The sequence below is a fragment of the Lycorma delicatula genome, chromosome 7 (assembly GCF_047948215.1).
Source record: "Lycorma delicatula isolate Av1 chromosome 7, ASM4794821v1, whole genome shotgun sequence".
Classification (NCBI taxonomy): Eukaryota; Metazoa; Arthropoda; class Insecta; order Hemiptera; family Fulgoridae; genus Lycorma; species Lycorma delicatula.
This window is the reverse complement of record NC_134461.1, coordinates 12,328,726-12,345,304: the sequence shown is the minus strand read 5'-3', so window position 1 is coordinate 12,345,304 and position 16,579 is coordinate 12,328,726. Positions and strand designations below refer to the sequence as shown.

Genomic DNA, 16,579 nt, shown 5'->3' with positions numbered 1-16,579 from the left:
TTATTTAAAGAATAGCAAAAACAGACTGGAAAATGATGAAACTTTTTTAGGGGTTAAATATATTTAAGGGCAGATTTTATAACTATAATTTAAGTGTTTTTAAACATTTTTTCCAAGGGTCAATTTCCATGACAGCAATTTTTTTTTTTAAATTGTTATTTTGGCTTCCACAGTTACGAATTATTTTTGTGAACTATATATTTTAATACTATGATAGAATATAACGTATGATCTTTTTAATCAACAGTGGGACACGAATATGAATTTCAATTAAAACCGCTGGCAATTAAATGCTTGTTGGAAGAGCATCAATGTATTTCACTGCAAAGTGGCTACATAAACAATGCATAATCATAATAAATAGTTAAAAAAAAGCAAAAAAAAAATTCCTATTTACTGCAAGATCAAATATCAGTTTAAAAAAGAACTTAACTATCTGGAAATTTTACAAAATACTTAATTGGATAAAAACTATTCTTACATATACTTAAACATTAAATTTGTGTAAAAGCTATTAACAAAGTTACCCATCGTAAAAAAATGTATAATCAGAAGAATGGCTGAAAGACAACACTACTTTAAATGGTCTTAATTACGATAGGTTTTCTTCAAATACATTGATACTTTCAATGATACTATAAAAAAAGAAGGTTTTATATATAGTAGTATAAATTTTTTTTCTTTCAATTTAGTGGTTCATGAATTATTATGGTTCAGAAACAAGATTTTTCTCTTCTGTTGAATATTATAATGATTGGTGAATAAGTACACTAGAATCAATTTAGATTTATTGTATTCTAATAGATTCTGGGTCGACCAGGTTTATGGCTAATAGAGAATTTTAAAAATAAAAACAATTTGGAATATAGAAAATCATTTGTTGAATAAATATTATTAGGTCAGGTTTTATTATAACAAAAGGATGTTTAAAAATGATTAAATAACGTTAATTATTTTCTGAATTGTATTATAATGGAAATGTTTTATTCTATACTAAGAAATAGTAATAATGTATAATACAACTGTTATTTCATGTATATTATTCGTAATAAAAACAATATTATAATAAGAATAATTCTAAATAATAATAATAATCAAATATTAAAAATTGATATCATGCTATTAATAATTACGTAATATAATTATCTTAAAAAAATAAACAAACATCTAATAATTATAATAGCTCTAATATATTAATGAAATTTTACATCATTACTTTCAACCAGTGCTTGCTTGTAATTGTACTCTTTTCAACAATAAAAAATTATATGTACAAAAGTGACAAAAAAATATTTACATTGAAAAATAAAAAGTATCTAGCTGCTAATATAACAAATTTAAACCGGCAATATTAGAAGAAACTGAATTAATAAGTCCTTACTGATGACAGTGTAATTTAACCCATCATGCATTAACATTGTTTATTTATCCTTTATAACACTTCACACACATTTATATATAAAGCATACATTTATAAAATAATATCTTACAAAAGAAAAAACTATACTTGTGCCTATAAATATAGTATTATTTTGAAGAATTTATCTACCGCACTTGTATTACCACAAAATATAATTGTCATCAATAAAAATATTACTGAATCAAAGTTTTTGTTTTGTACGTACATAAAATAATTATAAAAAGTTCCATTCAGTCTATTTTTATTTTTTAATATAATATAATTTTCTATAATACAGAATCGTTCAAGTTTTTTTATGAATAAAAAAAACCCAAATCAAAAAACTACCTAACATATAATAACAACACCACAGTTGCTTCAGTAATAATAATAATTCAGATTCGATTAGGTGTAACAATTCATGTTGAACGTAACGCAATATTTATTTCTTTAACCATTTTAATTCTGTGTAACATCTTTAGTAATGGTTCTTTTCCTAAAGCCATAGTTGAATACCAAACAGGGCTGTCTGGAACACAAGATCTTTCTGGTAATAAATAGAATACATCATTTCTCGTCTTAACACTCTCTGGACTGAAAAATAAAAAAATAAAAATAAAATTAACTTTTTCAAAAACCATTTATGATAAAATCACTTAAAAGCAATATTGTACCTACCAGCAGGTGGGAAAAAATTAACATTAATAGCTCCGCAATACAAGCCTAGTGATTAATTTGTCATCAGAAATCAGCTGATTTCGAAGTCAAGAGTTCTAAGGTTCAAATCCTAGTAAAGGCAGTTACATTTATATATGGATTTGAATACTAGATTGTGGATACCGGTGTTCTTTGGTAGCTGGCTTTCATTAATCACAAACCTCAGGAATGGTCGACCTGAGACTGTAAAAGACTATACTTCATTTACATTCATACATATCATCCTCTGAAATAATACCTTACAGTGGTTCCGAAGGCTAACCAGAAAAAAAGAGGTGAATTGAATTTTTCTTACTACTGAACAGTTGTGCTGCATGAAGTTTAGCATTATTATACAAAAGTACAACCACACTGGATAACAAGCAAAGTTTTTTATTTGAATGGTATGTCAAAGTTTCTGGAGGGTTTCAAGTATAAATAACTGGTCTGCATTCCAGAAAGATAATCAACAAGATATTTGTAACTCCAGAAAACTGAACTTTTGTCACAGAAGGTGGGTTGTTAAAATTTTTTTTTACTTTCAGAGTCGATGAGTGTTTCCTTTCATTGACTATTGTTTGACTCAACACTTTGGTAAGAAATCCTGGTTTTATCCACAAAAATGATACGATCAAATAGCCCAACCCTTTTGTTTTCAAAATGCTACAAAAATTTTGAGCTGAAGCTATGTGTTTCTGCTTGTGGGTAATCATTAAGATTTTTGACACCCACCTCACACATAATTTTTTATAACCATGTTTCTCTGTCACAATGTTGTAAACTACTGGAAGTGAAACATTAGGAAACCGAATAGACAATTTGAAACTGTAAAATACCAACCATATTGAACTTTCGTATTCACTTTTCCCATTAACTCATTTATCATCTCTTTTGATCGATTGTTATATTCTTCAATATGAACGGTTATTCGTCCTATAAACAAACAATAACCTGACTAACTTTGACCATAAACCTCACAAAGTTGCTTGTGAATTTCAGCAGGACAAATCTCATTTTTGGCAGGATAATCTATTATAGCCCTTCTAGAAGCTGGATATTACATGATACTGAAACAAGCACATATACAATCTAATTTTGCTGCTAGAGTTACTAACAGCAATTTAAAAAAAAAAAACATGGCTTGTAGAATCTTTTAGATAAAAGGCAAACATACTACCATATATTCATCACAGAGATCGATAAGATAATGTTGCACAACAATCTCCATACATTAAAAATAATGAATTAACTTTCAAGTTGAGTGAAACATTTGAGGCCCCTATGTAGCAGAAGTATCAATATCTATATCTGAAGAGGGTCCAATGATTATAACAAGTGCGATCTTATCATAGGAATGAGTTTCCCATAATACAAACAATGGTTGTTATAGATAACAAACTTATCAACTATTAACCTCATCTTGATTTTTCCAAATGAAAATATATTATTTCTCCTTTTTTATATTCAATCATTACTCATATTCTAATGGACAAAGAATTTGATAATTATGTTTTTTATTTTGTAGAGAAAGTCAAACCAACTGGAGTACGGATGATATGTTGTATTTCTCAAATAAGCGAACTTTTCTTTAAAACAAATTTGTGTAAATAAATATATTGACTACATAGATGATTTGAAGACATTTAACAATTTTTGGCTGTCATCTTAGCTTACTGGATAATTCTAACATAATAATAATAATACACCTCCTGTATTATCTAAATCTTTTCATTCAAGAAAATCAGAAAATTTAGTTTTTTTCAGCATTCTAGACATTCTTCGCTCACACTTGGTAGTAGTCTATGTTATTATTTCTCTGCATCCTTTTCTTATTTTTATAAAAGTAAAAATACTACATAAAAATAATAAAAATACTGCTACATTCTACATTTTACAGTACCTTCAATAGCTCATTAGCAACCTCCTCAATGTTGTGAATTTTCACTCTACCATCCTGAGCTATGGTACTTCCTTTCATTCAAGAGAAACCCCACATAAAAATTTATACTAAGAGAGGATAATGTGCTTCTGAGATTTATAAAAAGACTACAGTGAACCAGGCCCTTTCAATAATATTGATTTTATTTAGCAATTGAAAAGGATTTTCTTATTGGCTAATGAATTTTTTTCAGTGAAGAGATGATCCAGTTATCTATCACTTCAGGTTGCCTGATTCTAGGAAGAAGCTGTATTGTTCTGTACTGGTTGGAATTGCAAGGCTGAGGTAAAACTACCCGCCACCATTAACTGTAAGATTCAATCTGAAGCCTGAGCTGCAATAGCCAGCCTGGATGAAGATTACGTTGTTTAAGTCAACTAATCTCTGGTTCCTTGGATGCATTCCAGAGATTTCTGTGGTATCTTGGTTTGCTGTTAGTGTTTTTGGCTGTCGGCAGCGTGTGTATCTTCTGAGAGTTTCAAGACATGCTAATTGCATACTGTGGTTGCTGTTAAGCATCATTTGTTGACTTGATATTTGCTCCTCATTTGCAGTGTATAAGACAGATTTTTGCAAACATGTACCCGCCTAACTGCAGTGAAGAGGTGGTAACGACTTCTGGTCATACGCCCCTGTAATGAGTAAGGGAATACGCCCTGCTAATCCTATTCACATTCTTTTCAGAACGAGGGCTGTAATCCGTAGTTATTTTATAACTGATCCAGAAGCGGCTAAGAGGTATAAAGAGTGACAGGAGAATATCTTAGGTCTCCAGCTGCCTGTGCTTGCTGCAGGTAGTCATCACACTTGTGGGCTTGCCTGTAATAGAAGTAGGTGGAAGACAGCAAGAGTTTTCGTTAAACATGGCTAGTCAGGTCAGGAGATCTCCGGCCATGGAAGAACCTGATTTTTTTGAGGTAATAGTCAGCAAGTCCAATTGGAAGAGAAAACCAAAACCTGTGCCTTCAACCTCCTTGGAGGATAAATGCTCAGATATGGAGACAGGGACACCCACCTGGGTTAAACCCAATCTGGCAGTAGAGGAATTTAGAAAAGCGAAGGGCAAACCTGGCAGTTCTGCCCCGCTGGTCAAGGTAGCCTATGGCGACTTGGACTACCTCATTGGTTTCTTGGAGCTCCCCGGCAGCATCGGCTCGGGTGGAAAGAAGACAATTCTTCCTTGCCTGGCTAAGATGAGAGGTGCTTTCTGCTTTGGCAGGGTATGACTCTGTCCTCCAAGCCCTGCAAAAAAATCAGCTCCTGCCCTAGCACAGCCTAGGCACTATGCTGAGGTTGTCTGCGATAAGAGAGAAGCCAGCCAGGCCAAAAAACCAGAGGTCTTGTTCGTAAACAAGCCAGAGGGTTCAACCAAAATGCTGATTTCAAGAAGGACTTTCAGGCTGCCCTTTGTGACAGCCGAAAGGACCTTAAGATTAAGGACATAAAAGAGACCAGCAAAGGTCTAGTTGTGTTAGCGGATAATAAGGAGACAATCCAAATCATCCAGGACTCCAGTAAAGAAGTTTGAGGTCAAGGTTGACCTTAAGCACAGTCATAGGCCCCATGTCATAATCTATGACATAGACCGCAGTCTCTCTGACCCTAATTAGGGATCAAAACATCTACTTGGACGCGGCGGCAATCAAGAAGGAATGTAGGCTTGTCTTCCAGACAGGAAAGCATGATGTCCCATGGTATCATGGAGTTTTCAAGTTAGGCGCGGTCTCTTCCATAAGCTCTTGTCTGAGGGTAGAGTTTTTCTGGACTTCGCATCCTGTTGCATCAAGGAGTACCTTGATGTACAGTGATGCTTCAAATGTTGTCATTTCAGCCACAGGGCCAAATTCTGTTGTTAAAATTATGCGTCGGTCTGCGTGCATTGCAGTGAAGAGGGCCACAAGTGTGGCGATTGCCTGCATAAAAAAAGAGGCTTCGACCTGCGTTAACTGTAAAAGGATGCGCATGAGTCATAGGCACTCTGTAAATAGCAAGGAATGTGGTTGTTACAAGACAGCAGTCAAGATTTATTTCAACTCTCTCGATGGTTAGATTTGGTCAACTAAATGCCCAGGGTGCCTATGTAGTCAAAGTTGAGGTCGAAAAAGGAGCCTTGATGTTGTTCTGCAACACCTGTACGTGGTCAAGGATGATCTGCCAGGTTTTCCAGGTTGGAAGAAGTTTTTCATTGGTGACAGTAAATCCGCCGTTCTGTGGAGCAAGTCTTTAGATAGCGTCTTCATACAGGAAGCCTCTGACATGCATCACGTTGTTGTCAAGCTTACCGTGGATGGCCTGGGCCTAGTTGTTGTTAGTTTGTACTTTCAGTACACGGATCCCACCGAACAACATTTGGAAAAATGGGATAGAATTGTTAGGCTGGTAGCAGGTCGTCCAATTCTTATAGGTGCTGATGCAAATGCCAAATCACCTCTTTGGCACAGTGGGATCACAAACGACGGTGGCAAACTGATCGAAGGTTTTATCGCGCAGCATCATTTTGATGTTTTTAATGTAGCCAGCGAATTGCCTACTTTCACCGGTGCAGTTGAATTGCAGAGGGCCTTCCGTGGTACCAACATCAATGTTTACATTGGTAAGAACATCCCTGGTAGGATTCAGAACTGGTATGTAGTCGTTGATTGCGCGAGTAATCATTGACTAATAGTTTTTGATGTAGTAGGTGGGCTCCCTATATATCTATAGGGAGTACATCCCTGTTCAGTAGGGGTGCTTCCTGCACAGGTGGGTGGAATGGCCTATGTTGGCCAAAGGTGGTGACAAGGACCCCACTGTTCTTCTTACTGGCCTCTGATGCTCTTGCCTGTAGTAGGTAAGGCTTTTGAGAAGGTTTTGTACCTCCTCATTAATAGTAGGTTGACTTGTAACCATATGCTGATGGATGACCAGTATGGTTTTCGTCCTGGCATGGGCACGGAGGATGCTATTCTTAGAGTAATGGATTTGGCTTAGACCAGCGAGTGCAAGTATATACTCGGTGTCTTTTTGGACATATCTGGGGCCTTCAATAACTTGTGGTGGCCCTTTGCCTTGTTTCAGTTGCAGCAGCGTGGCTGAATGCACAAGACTCTCTCGAGCTATTTCAGCGACAGAACCGTTGTCCTTCATGACGGCGGTTTGGAAGTAGGAAAGACCCTGTTAAAAGGTTGTCCACAGGCCAATGTTTTAGGTCTATTTGTCTCGGTTGTTGAGTTCAACTCTCTAGTGAGGTTGCGAATGCCCAGTGGTTGCCGCATAATGGCTTATGCTGATGATGGGTTGCTGTTGGTTGAGGGTAATTCATGTGCTGAGATAGAACTCATAGCAACACAGGCATGCGAGGTACTAAGGTTGTGGAGTCTTCAGCATAAGATGGTTTTCAGTGTGAAGACCACTATGATGCTTCTTAAAAGTTGCCTAGTCGTCACCCACGAGTTGTGATGGAGGGCCTTCTGATGAGGTATTTTACCATTCGAAAATATATGAGTGTCATCCTTGATGAGAGGCTTCAATTCTGGGAGCACCTTCAGTTTATCGCAAGGAAGGCTGTAGATGCCTTCTTTGGCGTTCGTAGAGTCATCCACCTGATTGGGGGTTGAATTACCATACCATATCATGCATGTTGTCTTTACAAAGGTATCTGCAAGGCCATAATGCTGAACAGTCAACATTGTGTGCCCGTCTAGGCCCAATGTTTACAATTCCAATGTAATAAGGACATTTTATTGCGAACCCAGCATATTCTATTCTTAGCTATTGTCAGAGACTACAGAACTCTCGAGAGAGGCAGTCTCTGTGATTGCCGGCATAAAACCCATTTACATTTTAGCTATGGAATGTAGCAAGTGATATGTTTCTAAGAAGAGAGGCTTTCTTACTTCTGGGCAAATGCAAGAAATTGAATACAACGTAACTCTTGGCAAGTTAGGTGGTACAATTCTTCTACTGGTCAATACATGCATGGTATATGTCCAAATGTTAGGGAGCTGCGAGCAATTAGATGGGTTTTCCCCAATTGGTACACAACTCAATTCCTTTCAGAACATGGTACTTTCAGAAATAGTTTGGCTAGCTTTGGTTTGACTGATTTGGGCTTGTGCCCTTTCTGTAGGGTCAATGATACTGCGGACCATGTCCTTTATGTTTGCCCCTGGTATGAGGCTGAACGTACCAGAGTTCAGTAAGGTATGGGTAACCATGCAGCCATGAGGTGTAGTGTTGTTTTGATGAGGGCAGTTGTGAATGAGCAAACATTACTGTTGGTGGGATGGTGACTCCACTGCTGAGGGCATGGATTCCCATGCAGTTGTGAGGTATGGTGGCATCTCGATGATGGTAGTAAGTGAAAGTAAATGTCATGCTGGACTCTGCGATGGAGTTGAGTAGGAGTAGGAGGTCTGTCTGCCTCTCCCTGGTAGACCAGACCGGAGTCCATAAATGAAACCAAGTCAGGTGTTAACTGAAAGTTTGAGTTCACTAAGGGAACTAGGGATAAATTTTGTTGCTGCGAACAACATTTTTTGGTGGTATGTTATTTATTCAATTACCTGGAATATTATAAGATATTTACGCACAAATTGGCTCTGTAAAGTGTAGAACTAGGTGCTGGACTCATGCTGCCGTGAACTAGGTTAACTAGTTCAGAGGGCAACGATGTAGGATCAAGATGTCCGGATGAAGCCTGCAGCAAAGCCAAAAGCCGAGTTTATAAATCACTGATGTACATGTCTACTGAGACATTTACATCGGTGGCATCCTAACGAGGTCTGGCTTATTACTACGAGATGTAAAAGTTAGAGGGTGAAAGATGACTCCCGTTAAATCCCATCAATCCTAGGAACAGGGGGTGGTGGTGATGTGGCAAACGAAAGCATCACAAGGTGGGTCTTCCCCTATGGGGTTGGGATGTTTAAGTCGACTTCAGTACATCATATTTCTATCAAATAAATAAAAGAAAAACTTTTTCTATCATATTATTTAACACAAGTATAGAGTAAGTAGTCAGAAGCACACTTTTTATAACAGAAATAGCCTTATACAAAAATGAAGTAAGAAAAGAAAGGGAAAAATAATAATAATGAAAATAAAAAAGAGGGGTTATAATACTATTACCCAGTATGAATAATCAAAACTGATAGCATGTTCCATGCTTGCACATGCATATTAAAATATAACCACATGTGATGAAATGTTTACCTTTTGTTTTTTTATTTTATGGTTTAGATAACCTCTGTAACCTCATGTATACATTTATCTTTTGGAAAAAAAAAGGTAGGAATTAATTGCAAAACCTTTTCCCAGCTATGTCGGTCAAGTTATGCAATTTGACCGACAGCTATGTCGGAAAAATTAGCTGTCGGTTTTCATTCTTGAAAAAACTTTCTGGCTATGAAAGCATTTTTTTAAAATGTGAACTTCAATAACTGGGAGAAAGAAAAAATAAAATGTACAAATGCGTTACAAAATATTAACAAAAAATGTTCAGTACGCCAGCTTCAGCTATTTCTTCATCAACAAATTAAAAAAAAAAAAAATGTATAGTAATAAATTTTAGTGCTTTTTTTTTCGTTTCATTCTGATCACTACAGATCATGCTAGCATAGTTTTGACTTTTTCTTTTCCCGATAAATTTTCATTCTTTTGCTCTGTTCTTTTCCGCCTTTCTTCCATCTATTTATTCAGGTTTAAACCCTTCTTTTTCTTTGTCTCTGAAAACTTAGATTCTCAAATCACTTTTCTAAATTTATCTCTGTTTTTACACCTATCCTTAGAAATGTATAATGTTTTTAGATCTGTTTCTATTTCTTTAAACCAGTTGGTCTTTGTGGCTCTGTTTATGTAAAAATTAAATATTTGCTTTGTCAATCTTTGTTCATCCTGCATAAATGTCCATAAAACTGTAATCTTCTTTCCAGATTAAGTCTCCCTATTTTTTCTGTAAATTTCATTTCACATTTTTAAATTTTAATGTTAAAATTTTTTTTTTATTAAATGTAAAATTACTTGTTTCATTACATTTAAATATATTCTTTTTAATTTTTGAAGCCAAGATGCTAGTAAAATAAAACAATAACCAACATTTTTAATATTAATATAATAGCATCACAATTTTGAAATGAACCTTTAGAAAATTTAGGGGATCACATATCAAGGGGCTTTTTTTAATGATTAAAATATTCACTAAAATTGATTTTAAATAAATCAAAATTAAAAAACTTTTTCGATTTAAAAAAAAAACTGGAAGCTTCCCCATCAGGGTTGGGTAGTATTAAACTAGTCTAGTGACTTTATTAACAAAATATATTTTGAGTATTAAAAATCTGAAATTGAGAAAATTTTTTCTATTTTGGGCTCCCATAATCAAGGGAAAAAATAAATATGAAATTAATTTTTAATAAAACAATCCCTAAGTGATGATAATAAATTTAAAACAAATTAAAACTGTTTAAAAATACAAATATGCAGTCATAAACAAAAAAAAAACAGAATTGTAATTTTCTAGGAAGAGGTGAAAACTTTTGCCAACTTTTTTCAAGAAATAAATTTTTGGCAATTTGTGATCTTGATTAAAAAAACCTTCAACTTATGTAAGAAATTTTTTTTTTGCCTTAAGTGCCCCAGTAAAGATTTGGAATTTTATTTTAGCCAAAACACCACCACTTTTTTCCAATTTTTGCAAAAATTTATACGTCCTGCCAAAGGTAGTACCTGTCCATCAAGTTTGAAGAAAATCAGTAACGGGGTCCAGAGTTATAAGGCCAAATAATGTCCAACATATGCACAAACGTCATACAACAAAAATATATATTTTGGACTGGGAGCATTGGAATAAAAATTTTTTTTGGATTATTTACAATTTATTTTGACCAATCTTTATCCATTGCAGCAGCAGCATCACTACAGCCAAGAAAGTAAAAGAATAAAAAAAAGTTTTTTTTTTTTAATAGGGAAAATACAACATGTCCACGTTTAACAAGTGGGGCACCCAAAAGATATTTTTTTATCTATCACACAATAACTGTTCCCCTGCACTTATGTATTCTTTTCTTATGCACTAAGGTTCTTTTCTTGTTGCAAATCTTATATCAGGTGATTCAAAAAGGAATTCACAACTTTAAAAGCATATAAAAATTTATTTGGATAACTTACAGATTCGGTTGAGGTCTAATTTCATATCAAAACAAAGTATTAACTCACACAGTTCATTAGTAAAATATTTGCCATCAGCACTGTCACCAATGTTGTTAAAAATGTATACATTGAGGCAGAATGTGCTCGCTGTGTGTTTTGGTTTCACGATTGGCAATCGGCAACTGCAATTCAATGTAATTTTCATGGAGTATTATAGAGAGTCTCCTATAAGGCATACAATCTACTCGTGGCACCAAACCTTCATTGAGACAGATTGTTCTATTAAACATACAAAATCATCAGGACATCCGCATGCACCTGAAGCTGCTGTGGAACAACTCTGAGAAAGTTATGCACGTAATCTGAAGAAATCAACTTGACGTGCATCACATGAGACTTGCATTCCTCAAACAACTGTTTGGCATACACTAAGTAAACCATTGCACTTGAAACCCTACAAACTAACCACGGTTCAATAAATTACAGATGACGACAAAGTTGCTCGGCTGCAGTTTTGTATGGAAATGATGGATAGAATCATGGACAATGTAATTTTTAATGATGAGTCAACATTTCACGACAGTGGTGGGGTGAACCACCATAACTGTTGCAGCACATTTGAAACAGTTCTAAGGTCAATGTTTTTTGTGCCCTAAGTAAACAAATACTGTATGGCTTGTTCTACCAGGAGGCAACCGTAAATGATATCGGTTTGTCTGGACATGCTTCAAAATAATTTTTAATTCCTCAGTTGGACGATGATGATCAAGATGGATTCCTATCGGTAAGTCCAGGTGTCACCTTACTACTGTCTAGAGTCTGAGATTTTCTTGATATTCGATTCCCACATTGGTGGATCAGTTGTGAAGGTCCGATCGCATGACCACCTTGCTTCCCAGATTTGATCTTGCTAGAGTTTTTCTTGTGGGTTTCATTAAAGATCGGGTTTATGTACCGCCTTTGACTGCTGATTTTGTTGAGCTAAGACTTCAAATTAACACTGCAGCTGCAGAAGTAATGCCCGACTTGCTGGTTACAGTCTGGAATGAAATCGACTTCAGGTGGGATGTATGTTGCATTACAAAAGGAAGTCATAACGAACCAAAGTGTTGGGTGACAAACTAGATATATTTTTCTATAAAATGAGACCTAAACCAAACCTTTAAGTTATCTAAAAAATTTTTGTACGCTTTTAAAGTTGTCAAGTCATTTTTAAATCACCAGTATATAAAGCCGGAAGTCTATCTGTAGGTTTGTTTGTAATAGCATCATGTGAGAACCAGCCGACTGATTACTTTCAAATTTGTAAGGTATATTTGTGTTATTCCAGGGAAGGTTTTACACCATACACCAAGGCCCTAGGCCCCTTGGGGATGAAGTTGTGAATTAGGGATATTCATTATTAAAGAAAAAAAAAATTAATCTTTTTGCTTCATTATTATATTTCTATCCCCATGGCAATAGAAATAAGTTATGAATTTTTCTTTGTCAAAGGTGCGTCTAGTTTAGTTACCATAGTTATTACTATGTGTCTACTATTGTGTCTTTTATTATTTTAGTTTCTTTTTTAAATTTCTATAAGGCACGATTACTTTAATTGTTATTTATCAGTATTATTCTCACAACCATGAGGATAACAAACATTGTGGGTGTCAGGGAGCAGAGCCCTGACTTGTCTGGCCAGACAAGAATGGCAAGAAAACTGAGCCCTGGGACAGAGCTAGGGTGGGCCTCCCAGGGGGAGCCCTGGGGTCAGTATGATGATGAATTTTTCGATTTTCACAAGGTGTTTTATATATATATATATATATATAAAATTTTACTGATAATAATCTTTTTGTGATTCATAATATTCCTCTGTACTGTTAAATTATATCTTAAATACTATTAATATAAATTACCTAGTGCAGCATATTGAGATAAGTCATTTCTTACCTTAATTATACCATGAAAGTGCTTTCGTAGGATCCCGCATTCTTAGTCATGATTGAATATTTAATTAAGCTGCATATTAAAAATAGTAAAATAATGAAAATATCGGTTGGTATAAGACAGTCTCTCTCTTAAACACTGTCTCACAATAATTTATCAAACTGAAATTTTGTTTGCCTATATATGTAATATTTTTCTAATATATTTAATTTTATGTCATCTTTATTCATTTCTAATATTTCTAAATTTGTCTTTATATTAAATTTTTATTATTATATGTTCTGTATATAGATAAACCGAATTATTTTTGTAACTTTTATAATGTTCAAGAAATCTAGTTTTAAAGCATCCATTTGTTTTTCCTATATAAATACTATCACACTAATTACATTTAGTTTTATAAATTCCATACAGACTGTTTATTTTATCATGTGGTTATTCGGTTTGTATGCTGGTTTAAATATTTCTTTATTGTAAGTTTTAGTAATGTTTTCACTGATATTAATATATAATAAATACTTTATGTATATGTTTTCACTTTTTTGTGTCTTATTATGTATTGGTTCTAAGGTAGTTAATTATTTTGTTTGATATCTTCTTTTTATAAACATTATTAATTAATGTAGTATCATATTTGCTATATGTTTCATGATGTTTATTTTATTATTTAAGTTTTCTTTGTTATTATGTGTGTATGTTACTGCTCTGCTCTATTAATCATATTTGTTTAAGTGTTAATTTTATGAGACCAAAGGTGATTTGGTTTTTTTTTTATGAATTATTATATTATAATATGTAGGTTTTCTATATACTGATGATTTTCAATTTGGGTGTCCTTGTTTACTTCGATAGTGACATATAAACTTTAAAATTCTCTTATCTGTTTTTAATGTGAATTTTAAATTTTCATAAGAATTTAATTTCTTTAATATTAGATCATTTATTCATCATCATTAGTTGAATTTTTATTACTGGGTTATATATATATATATATATATATATATATAATGAGAATATCATCAATATAGCGTGTCCACAATAAATCTTTATATGTATGAGAGACACTATGTACTAATTTACTCTCAAAATATGTTAATATATTTCTGACTTAATTGGTGATAGTGAAAATCCCATAGGTAAGGTATATTTTTGTGTACAGTATTTGTTATTAAATTCAAAAGAGTTCTGTTGACATATATTTCTCATAATAGTGGTTAATGAATTTTTTTGGATCTTCTTGGTTACTTTTTAATTTTTTTTTTCTTTATGGTACGGTCTATAGATATGCTAAGATACATGTTAGTTATGTCTTCATTAACTATTCCAGCGTCTTTACATTTAAACTTTTTTATTCATTTACTAATTTGTACCCATTTTTTACATTAAATATATTAGATAAATATAGTTTTTCCTAAGAATTTTATCTACTATTTTGGATACAATATAACAAGGGGCATTTTTAAAATTGATCAAATGTTGCATAGGGATATTTTATTTATACATTTTTGATTATATGGTTAACTTAGGGACAACTGGTTTAAAATATGTTATATTTTGGAGAGCTGCGTTTAGGATATCTTTGATTGTGGTGAACCACATGCTGGTATTCCACACTCTGCAATGGAATGCGGCAAAAAGATACCGCTAGTGTCCACTTTTCTGCTATTAAAAATTCAATCGCTACATACTGTTTTAGATATGTTCACATACTAAGTGTACTAGAATCCTTAAAAACGGCAAGTGACAGAAGAGTGGGTCAATAAGTTTTGGAGTGTTAGCGGTAGGGGAATGAAACTACAAGATGGCAGCACCTGCTGCTTTGTGCAACATTATCTTCTCCCGTTATATTCCAATTTGCATCACACATCACTTGCCCCTTGTAAAATGAAAATGTAACACTTACCATTTGGAAAGGTAAAATTCATATAATTTTACAGGGCAGCGCAGCGGATTTTCTTCATTCTCTTGCTGTTCATAAACTTTTTTCTTTTTTGAGTTAGGAGCATCTAAAAAAATAAGAAAGAGAAGTATTAAGTATTTAATATGCGAGCACAGAATCATATCTTATATAATACACCTTCTTATATTAGATACTAACTGGTAAAACACCAAATATTAAATACAACGAAAAAATTAATATGAAGGTGAATAAAATACCCAGTAATCACAAATCAAACATACCAATAATCATGTTCTAGTTGATGCTAATGTTTTAATTACAATCTATAATAAATATTTATCTTTAAAATGTAGGTTAGTAAAAAAAGAAAGAAGCCTTAAAGTCTTTTATAGGTTTTTTTTTATAAGTTATTTTGTTGGTTAAAGTCTTTTTCATCATTGTATATAAATCCTTGGATACATATCCAAAATCACTGTTATTTATGAGGAATTTATTCTTTCTTTATGAAATAAATAGTGAAGAGTATGGTATAAAATAATTATATTGCTACTGTGAAGACACAGCATAGTAAGCATTAAACACATTATGTAGTCCTAATATAAAGATACCTTATTACACAGTAGATTATTCTGAGGCAAAAAAAGAGACCAGTGTTAATGGTCATACACTTGCATGGAAAACCATAATGTTCATTTTGAAAATAGTCTCATTCATCCTGGATTCTCTTTGGGTTAAATTGCAGAAGCTAAAAAAAAAAATAAACTGAAGAATCTACACTTTTTGAAATTAATAAATGATTTACAATGAGAACATAACTATGGATCTGGTTTCAAGAGATAGCGATCAAAAGTCACTGTTGAAATCAATAATGGTAAAAATTTATCTGTTCTAATGCTGCCGATATAATTTTATTATTGAGCCTCATTCTTTGACATTTATATGTTAATTCAAAAGTGAAATGTTCTACGCTTTTGGTCATTAAAGAATTTGCCAAAAACAAAAATAGTGCAGTGATGAACACAAAATAACAAACATCATCAGAAGTTTATATAAATTGTTCTTACAGTTAGTTACTAACAGTTTTAATAATTTTCTGCATGTAAAATTCTTTTCCTACCCTGCCAAAATCTCATAAGAAAATAAAAATTTCTCACCCATTACGATATAGTTTCTGGCATATAATTTAATATTTTGTTTCCAGAAAAGAAAAAGATGAACTAAAATAATAAAAAACCGATGTCTAGATAACTAACTTCTGCCTAGAAAACCTAACAAAGAAACAGAGTAAGCTGACCTTAAAGAAATGTTCAAAGAAAACAATTAACAGCTTTTTTTCTCATAGGCTGTTTTACTATAACATAAATTTTATAACAGGCTGTTTAACAAGTGATATATGTGCACATTAAATATATATATATATATATGCCATGTAAGAGATATGCCCGTTAAATAAAGGCTGATGACATAACTCACATTTATTTGCATATATTACAATAATTGTAACGCTTTACTTGCTTTCAATATAGCCCCCATTTTTTACTTATAGACTAATGAAGTTTTGCCAGCTGTTTTAATACCTCAACCA

At 33.3% G+C, this 16,579-nt stretch overlaps 1 protein-coding gene across 4 annotated transcripts in view; it reads right to left on the bottom strand.

Moving 5' to 3' along the window:
* Positions 1–966: 966 nt before the first annotated feature.
* woc (zinc finger protein without children) overlaps positions 967–16,579 on the bottom strand; it is a 111,824-nt gene continuing 96,211 nt past the window's right edge. For all 4 annotated transcript variants that reach the window (XM_075372278.1, XM_075372276.1, XM_075372279.1 and 1 more), the window contains exons 20-21: positions 14,998–15,100; positions 967–1,993 (exon numbers count right to left, since the gene is read on the bottom strand). In XM_075372278.1, the coding sequence (XP_075228393.1) occupies positions 1,819–1,993; positions 14,998–15,100 (278 nt within the window). In that variant the 3' untranslated portion in view covers positions 967–1,818. The remainder of the gene's footprint in view (positions 1,994–14,997; positions 15,101–16,579) is intronic.